Genomic DNA, 20,347 nt, shown 5'->3' on the forward strand with positions numbered 1-20,347 from the left:
TCTTCTTCTTATTGATTTATAAGAGCTCTTTATGCATAAAGATAATAATCCTTTGCCATATTTATGGCACATATGTTCTCTCAGTTTGTCTTTGGATTTTTATTTTGTTTATGGCATTTTTTAAAGTGCAGAAGTTTCAAATATTGTTGTAACTCACATCCATCCTTCTTTTCCTTTATGACTTTATCTTTTGATTTTTACGCCCAGGCAGACCTTCTCTAACCTGCAGTCCGATAAATACTTATCTGTATGTTGCTTTTCTAGCCATTTTATGGCTTTGTGGTTTTGATTTCACACTGACTGCTCTAAAACGCCTGGATTTCTTATACAGGTACGGTTCCGCATTTTATTGTCTAATGGTCCTGAGGCTGGAGTCTGCAGCGCCAGGTCAGAGATGGTTGCCAGGGAGATGCAGGAATTGACCTGCTGCTCCTGCCTTTCAGGAGATCTCAGCCTTGCAGGCACCTTTCCATGGAGTCCTGGTTTTTGCTAGTGAATGGAAGAAATGAACAGGGAGGAGGAAATAGCTGTTCCACGATTACACACTGAAAAAGGTACACCTCACGTGGCTTTGTTTCCCATCTGAGATGGGGAGGTGGAGGATGGGGAGCGCCAGATGCATGGAGAGCTGGCGAGCAGCTTCATTCTTAGCACGTTAGAAATCAAGGGATTAGATTCCAAACCTGAAATTAACCATCACTCTACTTGCAAGAAGAACTAAAGGCAGTCTTGCTGGCATTGCATTTCACCAAATACCAGGTTTGCATGAAGAAGAAGTACAGGGGGTGGGAGTGGGGGAGAAGGAACCTGGGACTTCAGCTCCCCAGAGATGTGGACCTCCTCTTCAGTCTAATCACCCAAAGGGCCCCAAGAGTCAGTGAGTACCAGGCAGGATGCTGTGATCCCAAGCAGAGGGTGGTTAACTTCGGATGCCATCTGGGAAGATGCCCCCCTTCCCAGACTGCCCCCCTCTGTCCAGCCTCAGGAGATAACTGCCTTCCTTCCATTGTCCCTATTTCAATTCAGCGCCCAAAACTTTTTGCCAAGGCTGTTTGCCCAGTTACTAAAGTCATCTCTGCATGTGCTGACAAGGCAAGGGATTTATTCATTCATTCCACAGGTTTACTAGTGTCTATTCTCTGCATACCGCTGTGTCCAGCCATGGTGGTCTATTCCTTTCCAACGAGGGATAAAATATTTCCCTTCCATCTCCTGCTCTCTGTTATCTCTCCTTAAGCCCCTAAAAAACTCACAACCCTCTGCCTTTTATCCCATGTCTTCTAGTCACTGCCCTGCCTCAGCTTTCACGTTGCAGGATGCACTAGTCACCTGGGCGTTGGAGAAGATTATTATAACTACCACCACCACCATCACCATCATCATTTACTGAATGCTTCCTGTGTTGGCACCGACAGGCTTTACATACATGATCTCTCGTAATCATCATTCAATAATCTTCATTCAACAAGCATTTATTAAGTGTCTACTATGTGGTAGAGACTGTTCTAGTGCTTGGGATACATCAGCAAATAAACCAAAGATTCTTGCCCTCATGGAGCTTATATCCCAGCTGTGGGGTAGAGGCAGGAATAGGCAAAACAAACACATAAACATAATAACTAAAGAAACTGTGTGTAGCTTAGAAGGTGATAAATATGATGGAAAGAAGTAGAGAGGGATAAGGAGGCTCAGGGTTGCCAGGGCCGGGGTTGGGAAGGGCTCCTTGAGAAGATGACATTTAAGCAGAGTCGGAAGGAGGTGAGGATGTGTACCATGACTATGTGAGGGGGAGGACAGACTCCGGCAGAGGGAACCACCATGCAGAGGCCCTCAAGCATAGCTGCTGTGGTCAAGAAGCAGACGGGAGGGGCTTCCCTGGTGGCCCAGTGGTTAAGAACCCACCTGCCAAGGCAGGGGACACGGGTTCGAGTCTTGGTCCGAGAAGATCCCACATGCCGTGGAACAACTAAGCCCGTGAGCCACAACTACTGGAGCCCGCGCGCCGAGAGCCCGTGCTCCGCAACAAGAGAAGCCTGCGTGCAGCAACGAAGAGTAGCCCCCGCTCGCCGCAACTAGAGAAAGCCTGCGCGCAGCAATGAAGACCCAACGCAGCCAAAAATAAATAAATTAAAAAAATAAATTCATTTAAAAAAAAAAAAAGCAGATGGGATACCAGGAGGCCTGGAGCCAGTGAGCAAAGCAAAAATGACAGGATCAAGGTCAGAGGGGTGACAAGGGGCCAGGTCATATGGGGGTCTTGTAAGCCACTGTGAGCTCTTTGGCTCTCACTCTGGTGACCTGAGGAGAAATGGAAGGATTTTGAGCAGAGGAGTGAACTGATCTGAAGTGGAGATGTAAAGGCTCGCTCTGGCTGCCCTGTTGGGGGTACGCTGGGCGTCTGGGGCAGGTGTGGTGGGTTGGAGAACAGTTACGAGGCTGTTGCAATAGTCCAGGTAGAAGGAGGTGGCTCTGGCCAGGGTGTAAACAGCGGAGGAGAGAAGTGGTCAGCGACCGGATAGATTCTGAAAGCGAAGACAAGCGCGTTCCCTGGTGGGTTGGATGTATGGTGGGAGAGAGGGTGGAGACTGGGCACTGGGGTTGGACATGTTGCCTGTGAGCGTCCATCAGTCACCCCAGTGGCCATGTGAGTAGGACAGCATACAGATGACATTTACAGCCGTGACACTGGATGAGACCACCGAGGGGGAAAGTGTAGGTAAAGATGACAAGAAGACCAAACCCTGAGGCCTGGGGTATCCTGCATGGAGAGGCTGGCGGGAGGAGGAGAACCCAGCAGAGGGGACCAAGAAGTGAAGAACTAGAAACGGAGAAGGCACATCTGGAGTGTGTGGGTCCCAGAAACCACGTCTAGGAGGAGGAGGAGACCAGCCAGACCAAATGCTGCTGATGGGCCAAGAAAGTTTAGGATTGGGACTTCCCTGGTGGCATAGTGGTGAAGAATCTGCCTGCCAATGTAGGGGACACGGGTTCGAGCCCTGGCCCGGGAAGATCCCACATGCTGTGGAGCAACTAAGCCTGTGCGCCACAACTACTGAGCCTGTGCTCTAGAGCCCGTGAGCCACAACTACCGAAGCCCGTGCGCCTAGAGCCCATGCTCTGCCACAAGAGAAGCCACCGCAGTTAGAAGCCCACGCACCGCAAGGAAGAGTAGCCCCCGCTCGCCGCAACTAGAGAAAGCCCGCGCGCAGCAATGAAGACCCAACGCAGCCAAAAATAAATAAATTAATTAATTAATTAATTTTTTTAAAAAAGGGAAGTTTAGGATTGATGACTGATCGCTCATCTTACCAGAAGTGGATCTTATACCCATTTTCAGGTGAGGAAAAGGAATCTCAGAGAGAAGAAGTAACTTGCTCAAGGTCATGGCGTTATGAGCAATCAACTAGGATGTAAGACAAGGTCTGGGCAAAGCCAGAGCCCTGGATGCTTCTCATACCAGCCCTCGGGCTCCAAGCGTCTGTGAACCAAGGAGTCAGCTCCCACACCCCGCAGCTCCCAGTGCCACCAGACTCTTCCTACTCTTCAGGTCAAGTCCGCAGGCAAGCAAGACGGGATGAACAGAGGGCCACTAACACAATTTAAAACAACTTTTTACTACCAGGTGGGACGTGAGGGGCATTCTCTGTGTGCAGGTCTGCCTCTGCCCTCCTCCTTGCCTTCTAACCAGCTGTTTCACCCACCTCAGTAGGGGCCTGGCCCCTGAGGGCATTTCAAGTTCATGGCCCCTGGGGTAAGGAATTCCAGTCCAGGCATATTTGTATTTGAATAGAAGGGCATTTCCACAGCCAGCTGGCAAAGGAGAGGTGAGCAAGGGGTGCAGAGGCGTGCACACTCAACCCAAGTCAGGGACCCTCTGTTTCTCCATTACCAGGCAGGTCTCCACCGTCCCACAGCCCTGGACATTGCCTGCCTGTGCCTGAGACCCTGGCCACCCAGCCCGCTCACCCCGACGGGGTAGGATGACGGTTGCCTATCTCCCCCTGGTGTCGGCTCTTGCAATTGCAGCTCCAGAAGGTAGAGGAGGCCATCGCCTTCCAACCAGCTGGGCCTGGAGAGCCACGCCTACCAGCCGGGCCTGGCCCTGCTCCCTCCTGGCCCTCTGGGCGTCGCCTGCCCCTAAGGGCGCATCAAGGATCTCTGCATTCCCGACGTGGCCGGCAGAACTCAGGCCTGGGAATTAGAACGTCCGATGGATTCTCCTGACCTTACCTTGGATTCGTGGCACAGACCTACAGGTGGGGAGGAAACAGGCCCTGATTTGTTCACACTTCTGCACGCACCCCCCCAATCTGTCCCTTTGCTAAGTCACTTGACATTGCTGGGTCTCCATCAGCCCATGAGGGCTGATGAACAAGAGGAACTCCACAACCCACTTCTTCCCTGTGTTGGTTTAGGAACTGGCTTCTTCCTGGACCTGGAGCCTGGTGGCAGTCGGGAAACAGCTCAGGCCATTTGGGGTGCACTGCAGGTCGCCCTGTACCGCTTAGGTGGTGGTGCTGTGGCACGGTCAGGGCATGAGCTTTGGAACCCACGCAGACCTGGGTTAAAATCTTGACCCTGCTGCTCATGAGCTATGGAATCTTTCTGTGCCTCAGTTTCCTGACCTGTAAAATGAAGGTAATCACCCCCACTGTGCTGGTAGTTGTAAGGTTTTAGTGCGATAATGTCCATAAAGCACTTAGCACAGAGTCTGGCTGCGTGGAAGACGGTCAGTAAATGTCACCACGGACTATATACTCGGGACCATCGGGATGGAGGGGGCATGGGAAAGAGCACGGTATAGGGGCCAGAGCATTCGAGCTCTGGTCTCATCACTTAACATCTCTGTGTGTTAGAGCAAACCGATGTCCACAAGGTTGTGATGATACTCAAATGAGGCCTCGGGCTCCCCATCATGGGCGGAGACCCCTGCCTGGCCCACCTCTCAGGACTGATCAGAGATAAGGACCGTCAGGACAGGGAAGGGGCTTTGAAAATTGTAACACATTCTTGTTACTGAGAGACAACCCTGCCCCCAGCACCCTGCACTTAGCTCCACATCGGAGCACGAATCTCATGCCCAGGGAGTTGCCTATTTTCTTGCCTGTCTCTCAAGCATAAAAGGTCTCTGCCCGCAGGGAGTTTACCTTGTAGCTGGAGAGACAGACAAGAAAACAAGTGGTGAGAACGCTGAAATTGACACCACGGGCAGGCGTAGGTGGGTTCTGTCCACTCCTAAGTGTCCAGTGAAGAAAAGCAGAATTCCCAGGAGGGAAGCTAAGCCACAGGACAACTGGCCACTGGCTTGGGGAAAGATAGACAGTGTTACCAAACCTTGCACGGTGAAGAAAGTGCTAGAACTGGAGCCCCGGGTGGTAGCCTAGGCTATTAATCCAAAAAGCCTACATACTGTGTGATTCCAACTATATGACATTCTGGAATAGGCAGACAATAAAAAGATCAGTGGTTACCAGGGGTTAGGGAAGAGGGTGGGATGAAAAGGCAGAGCACGGGGGATTTTTAGGGCAGTGAAAACACTCTGTATGATGCTGTAATGGTGGATAGTTGTTATTATACATTTGTCCAACCCATAGAATGTCCAATACCAAGAATTAACCCTAATGTAAACTATGGACGTTGGGTGATTATGATGTATCAGTGTAGGTTCATCAGTTGTAACAAAGGTACCACTCTGATGGGGGATGTTGATAGTAGGCGAGGCTTTCTGGGGGAAGTCTCTGTACTTTCCACTCACTTTTGCTGTGAACCTAAAACTGCTCTAAAAAATAAAGTATTAAAAATGACATAGACATATAATTTCTCTTGAGCTGTTGTTTCTGCATCTGTAAAGCAGAGACAGCCATGCTCACTCTGCCGGTCCCATGTGGTCATGGTTAGGGGCCAGATGGGCTCTAAAAAAGAACTGTGTGCTGGCGGGGCATCAGGAGTTCCCTGGTGATGGACAGAGACCCTCAAAGTCCAGAAGGCATGACAACTGCCCCGCCGGCCCCCACCCCTACCCCAGCCCTTGCCCCCAGGAGGGCTCAGACTGCAGTGGGTACCTTGTCCCAGCAGCTGCTCCGCCAGCAGAGGCCCTCCCCACCTCCTCCTCTCCCCCCTCACCCCCAAGTCCGCAAGTGTTAACAAACAATAAAGGACATTATTACTCATTTAAAATTCCTCACAGGCTTTCCCTGAACTCCTCTTTAAGCCACCTCCCTCTCTCCAGCGAGAGGAGGCAAGAAGTCGCTGCAGCGTTCAAAGTTCAAGTGTTTGTCCCTCTAAACGGCTCCGACCGAGGCCGGGCAGCTATTTAAAATCCAAGAAGCCTCTGCTCACATTCCCAGCAGACCGCCGGGGACAGACCCCAGTGATACGGCAACCCCTGCTCCACCCCTCCAAGACACACACTGGCTGAATGACCTCTTTTCTTTAAACCAGGATGCAAACCTACTGGACTTGCCTTTCAGGCCCCATCTGCCCCCTCGGTGGAACAGCCCACAAAGTTTTTTCAAAGAAACATTATTTGATCTGAAAAACATCTGGAACCCATTTCCCCAGCACTTGACTGGAAGCTCTCAGCCGACATCACTGAACAATTACTGAACAAACGCCCTTTTTGCCTGTGCTCTGAGGAACATCCCTGCGGACTGGGAACAGGGGGCTTTATTGAAAGGTCTGACCAGAGGTTCTGTAAACCCTGGAGCAGAGGGTATAACGACAGGAAAGGTGGCGGGGGATACAGAGGACTGGAACTGAACATCAAGGCCAGGAAGCTCCCTAACGAAGGCACCCGGGAGCAAAACATTAGCCACACAAGCGCTTCTCCCGTCATCCTCTTAACAATGACGGGGACTCGCATTCTCACCGTTACGGGATGCCCTTCGTGGGCAGGGCTGGGATTTGTTTTTGTGTGTGTCCCTGGCTCCTGTGACAGTGTCCGGTAGAGGGACAGGATCTGCTCCAGGGAATGGATACATGCATGACACCCCAAGTCTGGACATCAGGGCCAGTTCTCCAGGAGTTGGGGTAAATTTGAGAGGCAACATTTCGAAGGTGAAAGAGCAGCAAAACTGGAAGGCAGGAAGCCTGCCGTCTAGGGCTGGTTCTTCCACTCCCCAGCTTTGGTGAGCGTGACCTTGACCTTGGGCAGCTTCCCCCATCCTGTAGTTGTGGGGATAATCCCTACTTTGCCTAGCTCCCAACGTTGCTAGGAGGATTGTGTGAAATCCTGCATGGGAAGTTTTTCTACGGCCTCAAAATCTGACTGCAAAGGCTGGAGATGGTGATAAGCATCCCTCCTCTTGCACCTGGCCCTGTTGTGGCTGGAGGTGCCCCCATAACAGATGGTGGAGTGGCCCGGGCTGGGGTGGGACACAGCTGGGTGATTTTAGCAGCCTTTGACCGAGGAGGAAGGTTAAAATGACATGTGAGCAGGCCCTCTTCCACGCATGCGTCCTTGCCTGGGTGCGGGGTGCTCTCCTCACCTGCCTTCCCAGGCCTGGCTCCACCTGTCAGCCCCCTCTCTGGTACCACCTCACCGGCTCCTTCCAGAGCCTCCAGAAGCCCAAACCCTTCTTCTGTGTCTTTTACCCTTCAGACTACAAAGCAGTCTCTTATCCTATGACAACCTATACCGTTTATTATGCTCCTGTCGACTGCCAGGCACTGGGTTACAGTTATACCTCATTAATTCTTCCCTAAAGCCTCACTAGTACATTGGTGAACCCCTGCCAGTAAACTCCTTACCCTGTCCTGACTTTACCTTTTCCCCAGGCTCACTGTCCTGAAACTCCTCTCCCCCTCCTCGCTCCAGAGCAGCGCCAGGGAATTTGGCAAATCCCACGGCTCTTCCCCAGCCCGGCCCTGCAGTAGCCTCTCCCTTGCCTCTCTGACCTGACCTCTGTGGGCTGGCCGATTCTGGCCGCTCCGTATCTTCTCCCCAAGGAGCCTGGCTACCTTGAAGAATCCACCCCCCAACCCCCACCCGTGGGGCCTCCAGCCCTGCCTTTTCTTCCCAGCATCAGACTGTTGATCCGCGTATTGGGTGCACGTAGGGGCCTCAGGTTCAGTGACACAAAGCTGCTGCTGCTGCCCGTGGTCCCTGTAGATCCAGGCCTTCTCCTGTGTCCCTTGCTTGGGGACAGCACCAGCATTAGGCACAGTGCCCAATCACACCCTTTGTCCCGATTATTAACAGCACCTCCCCGTTCACTCTCAAAAACGTCTTGTTTCAGTGGATGAATTACATGCTCAGCTTAACCCTTAGCCACCCACCTGCCTGTCGCAGAAACCCAGGGGTCATCCCAGCTCTCTCCTTCCTGCAATCCCCGTTCCTCCACAGTCACCAAGCTCCATGGATTCGACCTCCTTTACACCCTCAAGCTCAGGCCCCGGTCCATGCCATCACCCTTCTGTTTCAGCAGGTGCTCTCCCTGACTCCAGCCTCACCTTTCTTCCATCCTCCCACCTGCACCTCAGTGACCTACCCAAGTGACCTTCCTGAATTGCTAATCCGATCACGTCCACCAGTCTAAAAATCGAACGGTGACCCCTCCCTCCCCAGGGTGGCTTCACAATAAAATTCAGACTCCACACCAGGGCCCACGAAGCAGCATCTGTGGCCCCTCAGAGCGTGGTCCTGCCCTCTCTGGAGCTCATCCCACAGCTGGCCACCCCGGCTCCCCTGTCTATCCCCTGCCTAGTCACCAGCACAGGTCAGCTTGGGGTCACCCCCTCCTGGAGGCCGCTCCTGGCCCTCGGGGTACCTGAGGTGCCTGTCCTGAAGCACTGACACCGCGTCCCTGCTATCCGTCCACCTGTCTGTCTCCCCACCTTAAACTTGGGAGCTCCGTGACGGCACCCTTTACCTTTGAATCTCCAGCACTGAGAGGGTGCCCGTGTGTTCCATCAGTATTTGTTAGGGAATCGTTTCATATCCCCGGCACCAAACTGCGTGCCGGCGGCTGTCCCGGGAGCACGTGCACTTAGCTGCCCCCGCGCGTGTGCACGCTCCCTCTCGGCATCTTTTCCAGAATGAGCCGGGTGGGCCTGCCTCACCCATCAGGGGCTGCTCTGACCAGAACTACCCTGCGTGTCGGCACCCCGTGTCCTGCCTCTGCTAATGACTTCATGATGGCAGCAGCTCCCATGTTTCTGCTCTGCGTGTAAAAAGAAGGATGGGAGGTGGGCCGGGGAGCTCCGAGGTCTCTTTCATCGAGGAGCGTCTGTGACTCTACCACACGTGGACGCCTCCAGATTTCCAGGGCCCTATAAGATTTGTGCCCAAACTTGTGTCTCTACCTTGGGCTGACAAGGGCAGGGAGGTGGTCCCCAAAAGGCAGCCACACAGATGCTGCAGGCCCAGGGTGACGTGGGGACGTGCCTGCCCAGCCCGGGAGGAGGACACTTAGGGTCACCAGCTTTCTGGGGAGGAGAATAGGGCTGAGCCGAGTCTGACTGGAAAGCCGAGGGACCGCAGGAAGGACAGCTGTGGTCTGCGTTCCTTCCTTCTAATGCAATGCACGTCCCCCACGTAACAGCAATTTCTTCCCTTCAAAAGGATTCCAGCGGGTTAAATTCAAGGTGAAGAATAAACCCCAGTCAAGAAGCTTCTCGGGGGCCTTTCAGTCTTCACTGGCTTGAGAAGAGATGCGTTTTGAGATGTTTGCCTGTTAATGTTTGTCACAGCACCAGGGGAGAAAAGCTTCTTCTTACCTCAGCACCTCTCTCAGCTTTCAGCGGCTGTCGGCACCAGGACCATCCACATTTTCCTGCACTACTTTGCCTTCTCGGGAGCCCAGCTGACTTCCTCTTCTCTCCCTGCTTCCTCCTACCCACCCCAGCCCCCATCCACCCAGGCGGAGGAGAGACTAGTGCTGACCTGGCGTTCTGCAGAGGTGCCAGGACACCCGGCAGCTTAAAGTGAAAACCACTGGGCTCACACACCTCAGAGCTCCCGCTCCAGAAGGTGTCCGTCCACCTGCCATTCATGCACTCCTTCATTCATTCATTCGGCCACCTGGCCACCCAGTCAGCCAACATGGGGTCTACGATGCTGGTAGACCCATGTGGGTGGTTCAAAGAAATACAACACATGGTCTTGCTTTCCTAGAGCTTATAAACTGGTTGACGCTATGGGAGATATGAATAAGCAACCACAATACAAGACAGAGGCAAGTAAACACTGGGTTTGGAGGGTAGGGGAAAAATGCTCGGAGAAAGAAGGGACCTGACCGAGATGGGGGTGGGACCCAGAGGGAGGCAGTCAGGGAAGGCTTCTTGGAGGAGAAAGCATCTTGGTAGGGGCAGGGTGTCCCAGAGTACAGGGTCCAAGTCTGGGGAAGTGGCCTGAGCAATGGTGTGCAGGCAGGAAGACCCCTGCTGGGCACAGAGACGCTGTCCCCTGACCTCTGGGCCCTCCTTCCAGGGCTTCGGGACTTGCTTGGTGGGGGGTGGGGGCTCCCTGAGCATGTCCACTGGCAGCTGCTGCTTTGGTGGCATTGCTTTAATCCCCTTTGAAGCAAGGCACTGTCCCCACATAGCCAGTCACCAACCTCTTGCTTTTTCCATCAGGCCCTGGCCCAGAGGAAATGCCTTCATTTTCTTCTCTGTTACTAAGGACTCAGGCTCCCCCACCCCCACTTTTGAGGGACCCTGCACCTTCTCTTGTTTTTCCTACCCAACATCCTTTCCCCCTTCTGATAACCTGCACCTTGATTCTCCTTTGGGGGAACCATCCTCTTCTGCATTCAGCCCTTGTAGATTAAGTGGGGCTGCCCAGCATCACTGTTTGGGTCAGGGATGGTCATGTAATCCAAACAGGACAAGTCTTGGGACTTTTAATGGTTGGATGGGGTCAATCTATTGCCAGTGGGTTAATAAACTAGTAAAACATAACTCTGAAGATGATGAGGTCATCTTTGGCACCACAAGGAAAGAGTCTATTTACATAAAAAACAAGCACAGAACAAAGTAGAGAGAAGGGACAGATAGGTTCCTGGTGATGTTGTTTGAGCGCCTGGATCCAGCCATGCCTGAAGTAGTCCCTGGAGTTTTCAGTTTGTGAACCAGTAATACCTTCCCTCTTTTTTGGCACAAACCAGTTTGAGTTGATTTTTGTCACTTGCTACTAACAGTCTTGACTAAAGAAATCCTTAACCTGATGAGCACATTAAATGAAATGACACATCAATAGTCTCCAACATAAAGTAAGTACCACACGATAAATGGAAGCTTTTGATACTCTAGCTGAACCTGCCTTCTCAGAGGGCAAATTTCCATAAACTTTAGTTCTATAGCAGTAGAATACTACTTTTTCTTTCTTTCTTTCCACCACTCTGAGCAAGCCGTCCTTTGTGAAATCTCTGCCCTCCTTGGATTTCTTAAACTTAGCTCTGCATCCTTCATAAATCTCCAGGTTTTCTCCCCTGCCCCACCTCTGAGCTGAGACAGGATAGGAGATTTCAGGATTTGAAGGGGGTGATATCTTCTCTGCGTTTTGTGTCCATACCCCAGGACAATCAGTACCAACTAGACTGGATCAAATGCAAAAGCTTCCCAAACTGGCTTTAAACTTGTCCCTCCTAAGGGCACCAGGTACTCAGGAAAGTCCACACTGCCATCTAGTGGACATCTGTAGCAATATCACGGGGGATGGAGCTCTTGGCTTAGACTCCCTCCTGGGACAGTCACTGGACTGTGAAAGTATTTGGTCCAAACTCCTCACTCCTTAAGAACAAGTGAATTAAGGGTGAAGGCGAGAGTCTTGTCCCATGGGACAGCATTATACTCTTCCCTGGAGGACTAGGCTCCTGCCCTGCTCCCGTCCTGAGTTACAATCACCGAGGCTGACGTTTCCTCCGCTTTTCCTGCCTGTCCAGCGGTGTGACCCAGCCCAAGGGTTTCCAGTGGGGAGGGCTGACGTGTGCGTGTGTGCACGTGCACGTGCACGCGTGTGCATGTGTGCCAGGCTTGGGAGGATTGAGGGAGAGGACACCCAGAAGGCCTCTTCATGACTTGCTTGCTTAGCCTCCCAGAGGAAAGGATGTTTGTCACGGTTACAGACACAATAGCCTGTCAAAGCATCATGTTCTCAGCCTCATAAATTGAGACAAATCACCACTTACTTGTTCCCTGATAGTGAAAGGCAGTTAAAGAAAGAAAGATCTCAGGAATTCCCTGGCAGTCCAGAGGTTAGGACTCAGCACTCTCACTGCTGGGGCCCGGGGGTTTGATCCCTGGTCGGAGAACCAAGATCCCGCAAGCCCTGAGATGCTGCCAGAGAAAAAAAACAAAACAGAAAGAAAAATCTGCCCCTCTGCTTCCTAGTAGTCTGTGCAGCTGCCCACCCTAGGACCTGTTATCTAGTTACACCTGTGTTGACAGCCCCCAGGCTGGACCGACAGAAGGGAGGAGCCCTCTGTGGACTCTCCCTGCCACGATGAACAGAGGGGACCAGAAGGCTGGCCGCAGTGTGCACGTGGTCACATCCCCACCATGACCCTTCTGTCTCCACGCATTCGTGGCCCAAGTCCTGGACGCATCACGGTCCTTGTGCCTAGGTTGACACTGGCACCTCTGACTACAACCCGCACACAAAGCAAGGCTCGCCCTCCACCCCTGACACTTTGGGGGCTCAGCCTAGAGTCAAGGAAGAAAGAAACATCCACCAGGACGCTGCAGCAGCTTCCCCAGCAGCTGCGGCCCCATTTCCCACTCCCCAGCGCCCTTCCCCAGGTTTACTACATCCCCAAGCCAAGGGAAGCTTCCAGAACAAGATGGTACCAATCATTTCCCAGCAAAAGGAACAGTTATTTACAATTCTTAAAATGTTTCTATTTTTTATGTCCTACAACTCGGGGCAAACTTCTGAGCAAGTGTCATATTGCGATGCCCAAGAGTCAAGGGCACCGACCTCTGCTTGTTTAGCCTACGTGAGAGGCGCTGCCCGTTACGAGCTGGGTCCTCCCCATCCAGATCACTCTGAAAGCCCAGCCACTCTGCGCCTTGAGAAAACAACTCCCCACAAGCCCCTCTCTCCTCCTTTTCTCTGCCGACTCCAAAGCACACGCTGGCTGGTCGCCACGTTGACTGAGGAGCCAGGCTCAGGGGCCCAGGAGAGGGAGGGGCCCAGGAGAGGGAGAGGCCCAGGCGGAGCAGCCCGTGAGCCCCGCCAAATCTCCCAGCCTGCAGCCCTCCTACCCACCCCAACCTCCTCCAAGGCGGCGGGGCTGCTCTAAAGAAGGCACGTGCTTATGGCAACGGCCATCTGGTACCACCAAAGCCAACCCAGCTGGCTCTGCACGTGGCTTCACGTCACCCAGATGAGCAAACCCAGAGGGAACCCGAGACCCATGACCCTCCCATCCAGCCAGGCTGGCTCACTCACGTCCAAGGCCCCAGGGAACTTGACGATCGGCTCGGTCCAGTAGGTGATCTTCTGTCTGTAGTTGTTGCATTCCGGGACAACCATGCAGCTGAGGTTCCCCAACTCTGGGTAGGAAACCTTAAGGCCCCTATGGAGAGAGGGAGGTGGTTGGCCCATGTCAGGATCTTAGGGGAGCCCAGGGTGCGTAAGGCTTCGGTCTGACCTGTGTAGCCTGAGAGTTACTTGACCACTTGAGCCTCAGTTTCTCTACCTGTAAAATGGGGACACTAATATTACTTATCTGTAGGGTCGGTAAGAGGAGTAAAATGGTGATTGGTGTTTACAACAGAGCCTGGCAGGTCATCAGGGGTCAGAAAGTATTAATTACTGTCAGTGTTTACTTCTCAAAAAATATATACATCCAGAGGCAAACCTGGTGAGTGTCTTTAAAGTAGGACTGGGCATATAAGAACAATATATTCACATTGCTTTTCTGGAATGTTCTTATTACATAAAGAAAGGTTTAGCAAGTTAGCACAGACTTCTCTGGCCCCTAAATAATCAAGACCCTCTCCATACCTGCAAATCCCACCAGTAATTAAATAACCCACTTCTTTGGGTGATGCATTGCCGCTACCCTAGGCTCTCAATCTGCCATTCATTGTGCTTTCAAAATGCAAATATCTCTCAGGGGGTAAAACATCTAGTCACTAAGTCTGTGGTGTGCATCCATTTATCTACTTTCTCCCTGAGAAGCCCTGAACTGCACAAGTGCCCTGAGAACCGGGCTTGCCGTGCAGGCTGATCCCACACCTTCACCAGGGTTAGACTTAAGGGCTCACTTATATTTGAAACTCAGGGATGGAAGCCAGGCTTTCAAATAGATACAGGAAAAACATCTTTGTGTCAACTTTTTTTTTTTTTTGCTTGCCCTTCTTCCCTATCCTACTGTCAGTTTTTATCACCAAGGCCTGACGTCATTTGGTTAAGATGATTCACTCAGCCTTTCCAAAAGCCCAGCATGGCAGACCAGCTCCACAGTGGCCAGTGGTCACCCAGAGCTGGCCCCGTTTCCTGCTGGGGGTGATGCCTGAAGGGGACCCCTGAGAATGTCACTGGGGGAGTAGATCTGGAGGGGAGCTCCCGAGGTCAGGACCCGGGAGAAGTACAGGGATCACTTCCTGCTGGAGAGTCCCACATTCCCCCTCCCACCACCCCACCCCTTCCAGTGGATCCTGAGGTCCTGCCTTGGGCAGAGGTAGCCCAAGTCTGCAGACCTGGCAGACACAGGATGCTTCCTCAGACCGGCACCCCCAAGGCCAGGACTCAGGCCCCTTGAAGCAGGACTATTCACGGAAGCAAGTTTAACTCCTTGCAAGTTTACAGTAGTGCCTTTCCAATGGCATAGTTTTAATAGCTTTTAAAGAAGTTTTAGAGGATGGGTTTTCATTTCTCATCACGGCAGCATTTTACGGACTTTTTGGTTTGTTTCTGCCACAACTCCCTGCCACTGCAGCTATCGAGATCCGAGGCTGAGAGGGGGGACCCTCTACTGGCAGAGAGATGGAGATTCAGCCCACAGCCCGGAACTGGGAGAGGCAAGGGGTGGGGAGGAGGGAAACTGAGGACCAGAGGGGCCTTCCCCAGGGAACAAAAGAGCCTCCTCTTTTTATCCCAGTAGAACTGCTGCAAATGTTAAAACAGTTAAGCAAAATCACCAAGTTGACATTTGGTGAGTGGGCCTAAAGCCCCAGAGAGTGCCTTGATAGGGTACATGCCAGGGGACCAGGAGTGAGGTCTGTCCCCCCAGGCCCCCGTCATACCCACGGAGCGCTGCCTGCCCAGGGATGGAAGCCCACATGTTGCCAGCAAGTCACATCCTTCAGATGAGACTGCAGCCCCAGCCAACAGCTGGACTGAAGCCTCCTGAGAGCCTGGGCCAGAGGTGCCCAGCTGGGCCATGTGCAGAGAAACTGAGGCGATAAACGTGTGCTGCTGCTAGGTTTGGGGTACTGTGCTGTAGGCAATAGAGAAGGGCTGCATAGCCTTGTCTGCACTTCCTTGGATGTCACTTGTCTGCACTTCCCTGTGACTGGATGGTCACAGAAGCCCCTTCAGCATTGTAAGAACCAGATCAGGTATGAAAAAGGCTCCGAATCCCAGCTGCCCAAAAGCGAGGGAGTCCAAAAGGCCCACGGAGGGAAGGCAGCCTTCACAGAGGCACCTGAGGGCTCGGGGGGCACCCCACCCTCTGCTGCGTGGTTCTCAGTGTGGGTCTGTCTCCAACTGACTCTTCTCGAAGGCGGGGACCCAGAACAAAGAGTCCCCAGAGAGCTCTCTCACCCCTTCCACTCTGTGGGAAACAGCAAGAAGATGGCCGTCTATGAGTCAGGAAGCAGGTTCTCACCAGACACAGAATCTGCTGGTACCTTGATCTTGGACTTCTCAACCTCCAGAATGTTGGGAAATCATTTTTTGTTCTTTATAAGCCACCCAGTCTGTGGCATTGTGTTATAGCAGCCCAGATAGACTAAGACAGCTCCCCTTTACTTGAGATGCTCTGGGCCCTGGATGAAGGTCAGCAGCTAAAGGTGGGTGGGGAAAGAGCACGAGTGTAGTCAGACGAGGGGGGCTGAATCCCAGCTCTGCCACTTGTCAGGTGTGTGAGCACTGTGGGCAGGTTATTTAGTCTCTGGGGATTCCTCATGTGCAAAATGGGGATGATAACACCTCCTTGGTGGGTTATGTTAACGGTGTAATAAGTCAAAGATTTAAAATCACCAGCAGAACTCCTGGCACGTACCAGGGGCCCCAGAGCTCCCGCATGCACCACAGTACACAGGCCACCAGGGTGCCAGCGTGTGGATGTCTGCCTGGGGCAGCTGGGTTGCAAGCTGGTCTCCTCCAGTGACCGTACACATGTGATCGTGTTCTATGTGTTCCACAGTGAACATACAGAGGCGCTCTGTATGGGGCTGTGATCATAGCCCGGCCTGGCCTTGCCCTGGGCCTGCTGTCATCCCTGGCTTGCGGGGCTTGACTTGCCTGCCAGAGGGAAAGGCCTGTCCGCCCCCGGGAAGGTCCCACTCAGCAGAGCACCCAGAGCATTGGTGCCCACATGGCAGGGGCAGCCGTTCCCTCCTGCCCCACACAAAACTTCACCCAGGACTGTTTCACCAGAGTTAAAAAATGCATTGATAGGAACAAAATCAGTGTCTATTTTTTTGGCGGGGGGCGGGAGGGGAATTCAACTATCTAACTTTTTAAGGGAAAACATTTTTCTTTCTAAAAGTCATGTCTGTAAGAATTCAAATGTACTCAAGGAGACAGAGTAAGAAGTGAGAGTCCTTGACCCACTCTCACTTCTGATGGCCTCAGTGGGATGCCAGTGTCCTCGGCCACCAGGCTGGCAGAGGGTGTTGGCAGCAATGTGGCCTGGGCAGCCCTCAGGATGGCCCATGACTCCAGGACAACGAAGACTGGCTTTTCTGACCCACAGCGGGTGAGGAGAGAGCTGGCCTCCGACACAGAGGGGGAGAAGCTTGCACCGTTGGAAGGGACACAGCCAGCCTCCCACGCCCAGCCTCTTCTTTGAACGACGCCCAGTGGCCACACTCCTGCGTGTCCTGGCACTCCCGGGGCCTTGTAGAGAAAAGCAAACAACACCTCTCACACAGGGAGGGTCCCATCACACACCGTCTGTCAAATGCCACTTTTCTTTAAAATGCCACTTTGTTGGGGGGAAGGAGCCTTCAAGGCTGTAGGGAGGGATGGTCTCTCTTGGGCTCCCAGCAGGGAGGGTGAGGCCAGCCCCACAGGGCCCCTCAGGTTTGGAGGCCCCAGGGGGAGCCGGCCAGATCCGTGTGCCCTCCCGATCCTGGAAGAACCGCCCTCTGGACGGACGGCCCGGCCCTGTCTCAAAGTCCTTTCCTGGATGTTGTCCTCCAGCCAGGTGGCCCCAGAGCTGACTCATGCTCTGCCTGCCCACAGAGGCCGCCTTGTGAGGCAGTGGCCCTCGGTTCCCGGAGCCCTCCCCCCTCTGCCCTCTGGGGTCGGGGGGCCGCCAGCCTTACGTGCAGAGGACAGCGTCGTTGTCAGGCAGGACCTCGTACACGCACGGGTCATTGTCCCCCTCGTCTCCGGTGACCACCATCGTGAGGCCCAGGAGCAGGGCTGCCACGGCCAGCCTCATGGTCCAGCTCTCGGGCCCCTGGAACGGAAGGAGCCCGCAGTGCTGCTGGCCCTCTGCAGGGGGTGCCCTTCCCACCCTGCAGCCCCCAACCCCGGGGACCCACCTGGTGGGACAGAGCCCTTTGCTCAGCAGGGAGAAAGGTGGGCGCAGCCTGGGCTCCGGCAGCTAATCCGCCACCGGACACAAGTACCTTGGGAGGCCCTGGGCCTCCTCCCAGCTGGACTCAACTGACAGTCGTGGCCGAGGCCCCTCCTCCAACAGAGCAGGGCTGTGCTGTCACTCTGTCCCGCTGCCAGGGCACAGAGCAGGCTGCAGAGCAGGAGGGTTTATACAAGCCTCTTGCGCGGCCCTCCTCGTCCTGCACACACACACACACACCTAAGTTGCCCCGTGCGCGGTCAGTTGGCTGAGGGCCAGCCCTCTCCGTTGGCTTTAAGGCAAACCCTGGGAGGCTGGTGACCCCCGCCTTCGGGCTCTGGGGGTGCTGACGAGGGCCCCACCTTGCTGGGTTTCCTAGGAGCAGGAGCGAGGCTGGGCTGTGCCCCTTGCACGGCTCTGCTTCTCCCGCCCACAGCTCCTCTGCCACCTGTCTCGACAACCTCGGGGCTGTCGGATGGTGGCCGTGGTTGGACGCGGTGACCCTGTGTAGGAAGGGCTGCTGCACGAGGGGTAGGGCCGCCGGGCCCCGGGCCAGCTCCGGAGGGCCAGCTGAGGACAGAAGGGCACGTCCCGCTACACCTTGCCGTGGTGCTGAACTCAGCACTCTCCCAAAATAATAGTCCCTGGAGAAGAAGGCCAGCAGGGCTGCTCGGGAAGGGGGCCACGTGCACAGCGCTGTGCTGGGAGGAGGGGTACCTCGGGGCTGAGCCGCACCCCGAACCTGGGACCACAGGGCAGCCTGCATTCCCTAGAGAACAGGCCAGCAGGAGGCAGGAGTGTGTGGAGCTCTGACTGGATCCAGAGTGGGTGGGAGTGGGCGCGATGGGGGGAGATCAAAGACAGTTCTCCCACCTTGGGGGAATGGCAGGGGGACCGAGGGCTCCTGGGTTCTGCTCTGAGCTCCTCCACAGGGCTGGAGGGCCCCATGCCTCTCCAGAACACACCACATTCTCCCTTCAAAAACAAGTGACCCCATCGCCCTTGTGCTTGGCTAAGGAAGATGAGATCGTAGCTCTGCAGTCTATGCAGCTAGATCTTTAGAGAAACCGTTTTCAGCTGAGCTTGCTTTCCGCTTGAATTCCTGCTTCCAGGATCCCAACTTCCAGCAAAAAGCCCTTCCTTGAGGTTACAAATGAAACACATTTCTCAATAATCAGACTCCCTGAAGTGTGACTAGGGCTCCCCCATAGATCCTTCCCAAGATCTCCCCTACTGGAGAGTGTCTCCTAGCAGCCTCCCCCACAAGATGGTTGTGAAAATAAAATGAAATGAATTATGTAAGGCACTTAGTAAGGTGCCTGGCACACAGAGAATGCTCAATAATTAATGGATAGTGTAAAAATTCTTCCACAGATCCATCCAGCTCTTCATTCATCCCCACACAATCCACCTCACCAGCAGGTAGGAGCACCTCCTATGTGCTTAGCCCTGTGCTGGTCCCCAGGCATAGGCTGACCATGGTCCCTGTCCTCGTGGAGCCCACAGGACAGCCGGAGCCAGAGGATGATGGTGCCAGAATGGTCATCCAAGGCCAAGAGACTCCTGTCTTCAAAGTGGCAGGCACTAGAGATGCCAGAACTTTCGTGGGTGCCAACAGCTCTTAGCCCCAGTGACGAACAGCTGTCGGGAGGTGGGGGCCAGTCCACGGTGCAGGCTTGTTCCTGTGGAGCCCACTCACGTCAGCAATTCCTCCCTACTCAGTGAGCACCAGGCTTTTAGTACTGAATCCTCATGATGATGATTTTCTGAGGTAGGTACTATTATGATCCCGTTTTACAGAGGGGGAGACTGAGGCACAGAGAGGTTAGCTGACCTGGGTCACATGGGTAGTAAGTGGCCGACCTGGGATTTGAACCCTCGCTGGCTGACTCCATGCTCCTTAATCATTTTTGCTCTATTGCCCCCTCTTGCGGCTCTGCTGTGCCTCCACTTACTCCCCCCTCTATGCCCTTTGTTCTTGGAATAAAGCCCCGAATCCTCCAGGTGTCCCACAATGCCCTGCAAGATCTGGCTCTTCCTGCCTCTCTAGCCCCGTCTCTCTACTCTCCGCCTGTCCTCAAACTCTTTCCTGACCCAGGGCCTTCCTATGCTCCGCCCTCACTTCCCAGTCCCTCCTGGGGGATCCCGAAGTGTCATTTCTTCAGAGAAACTTGCTCTGACGCCGAGACTCCGTTAGATTCCCGTTATGCAGAATCAGAGCAATTTACTCCGTTTGTTATTGTTCTTATATGTCTGTAAAATAGTTTTGTAGTTATTTACTTAGTGATTTGCTTACAGTCTCCCCATCCCCCAGCCTACAAGCTTCTCAGAGGCAGTACCTAGTCTGTGTCTCGCTTTCCCTGGTGGGCCTAGATGCTAAATAAATTCTTGTTTGAATGCATGACAAACTTTCCACTTCTGTTTCTGATCGTCCTTATTTCCCTTAATAGCTCCTAACTCTCTATAAATATCAGAAGGAAGCTGACCACTCAGGTTGGCCTCGGGCCCTGGATCACTGTGGCTTATTTATCTAACTTTCTTTGGCTTGTTTTTGTACGGGGAGATCTGACAGAATGCAGTGGTTCTTGGTGTTTTTGAATCTGATCCTTTCCTTGGGGAGTCACAGGACTTGGCTTTGAACTCAGAGT

At 53.5% G+C, this 20,347-nt stretch overlaps 1 protein-coding gene across 1 annotated transcript in view; it reads right to left on the reverse strand.

Annotated features, from left to right (window-relative positions):
- PEBP4 (phosphatidylethanolamine binding protein 4) overlaps positions 1-17,761 on the reverse strand; it is a 209,091-nt gene extending 191,330 nt beyond the window's left edge. Inside the window, exons 1-3 of the mRNA XM_068552644.1 lie at positions 17,665-17,761; positions 17,443-17,579; positions 13,391-13,517 (exon numbers count right to left, since the gene is read on the reverse strand). Of these exons, the coding sequence (XP_068408745.1) occupies positions 13,391-13,517; positions 17,443-17,561 (246 nt within the window). The 5' untranslated portion in view covers positions 17,562-17,579; positions 17,665-17,761. The remainder of the gene's footprint in view (positions 1-13,390; positions 13,518-17,442; positions 17,580-17,664) is intronic.
- Between the last annotated feature and the right edge of the window lie 2,586 nt (positions 17,762-20,347).

Source organism: Eschrichtius robustus, chromosome 10 (assembly GCF_028021215.1).
Source record: "Eschrichtius robustus isolate mEscRob2 chromosome 10, mEscRob2.pri, whole genome shotgun sequence".
NCBI lineage: Eukaryota > Metazoa > Chordata > Mammalia > Artiodactyla > Eschrichtiidae > Eschrichtius > Eschrichtius robustus.